Source organism: Pteropus medius, unplaced genomic scaffold, assembly GCF_902729225.1.
Source record: "Pteropus medius unplaced genomic scaffold, Ma_sr-lr_union100, whole genome shotgun sequence".
NCBI classification, from domain to species: Eukaryota; Metazoa; Chordata; class Mammalia; order Chiroptera; family Pteropodidae; genus Pteropus; species Pteropus medius.
This window is the reverse complement of record NW_024340404.1, coordinates 1-565: the sequence shown is the minus strand read 5'-3', so window position 1 is coordinate 565 and position 565 is coordinate 1. Positions and strand designations below refer to the sequence as shown.

At 73.5% G+C, this 565-nt stretch overlaps 1 protein-coding gene across 1 annotated transcript; it reads right to left on the bottom strand.

The window, feature by feature from the left end:
* Window positions 1-11: 11 nt before the first annotated feature.
* LOC120610446 (HLA class I histocompatibility antigen, B alpha chain-like) lies at window positions 12-561 on the bottom strand (the record flags this gene model as incomplete). The annotated part of the gene is made up of 2 exons (XM_039875779.1): window positions 12-305; window positions 546-561. Coding segments are annotated over 2 exons (310 nt in total), but the record flags the coding sequence as incomplete, so codon positions are not given.
* Between the last annotated feature and the right edge of the window lie 4 nt (window positions 562-565).

The window sequence follows — 565 nt, the reverse complement described above, 5'->3', positions numbered from 1 at the left end:
GGGCCCGTCGCGTCGCTCACCGGCCTCGCTCTGGTTGTAGTAGCCGCGCACGTTGTCCAGGCTCACTCGGTAAGTCTGTGCGGTGCCCCGGAAGATCCGGGTCTGCTGGTCCCAGTACTGCGGGTGCTCCTGCTCCACCCACGGCCGCTCCATCCACGGCGCCCGCGGCTCCAGCCTCGGACTCGCGGCGTCGCTGTCGAACCGCACGAACTGCGTGTCGTCCACGTAGCCGACGCCGACGAAGCGGGGCTTCCCGGTCCCGGGCCGGGACCAGGCGGTGTAGAAATACCTCAGGGAGTGGAAACCTGGGGGCGGAGAGACGCTGAGACCCGCCGGCCCTCCTCCCGGCGCGGGTCCCGGTCCGAGGTCGACGGGCCGAGAGCGACAAGGGGGCGCGGGGAGGGGGAGACGCGGGACGGTCAGGACGGGACGGGGGACCTGGGCCTGGGCGGTGGGGACGCGTCTTCCCCGGGTCCTGCGTCCCCGCCGGGCGGTCCCCTCGCTCCTGCCCCGCAGAGGCCGTTCCCTCCCGACCCCGCACTCACCCGCCCAGGTCTCGGTCAGG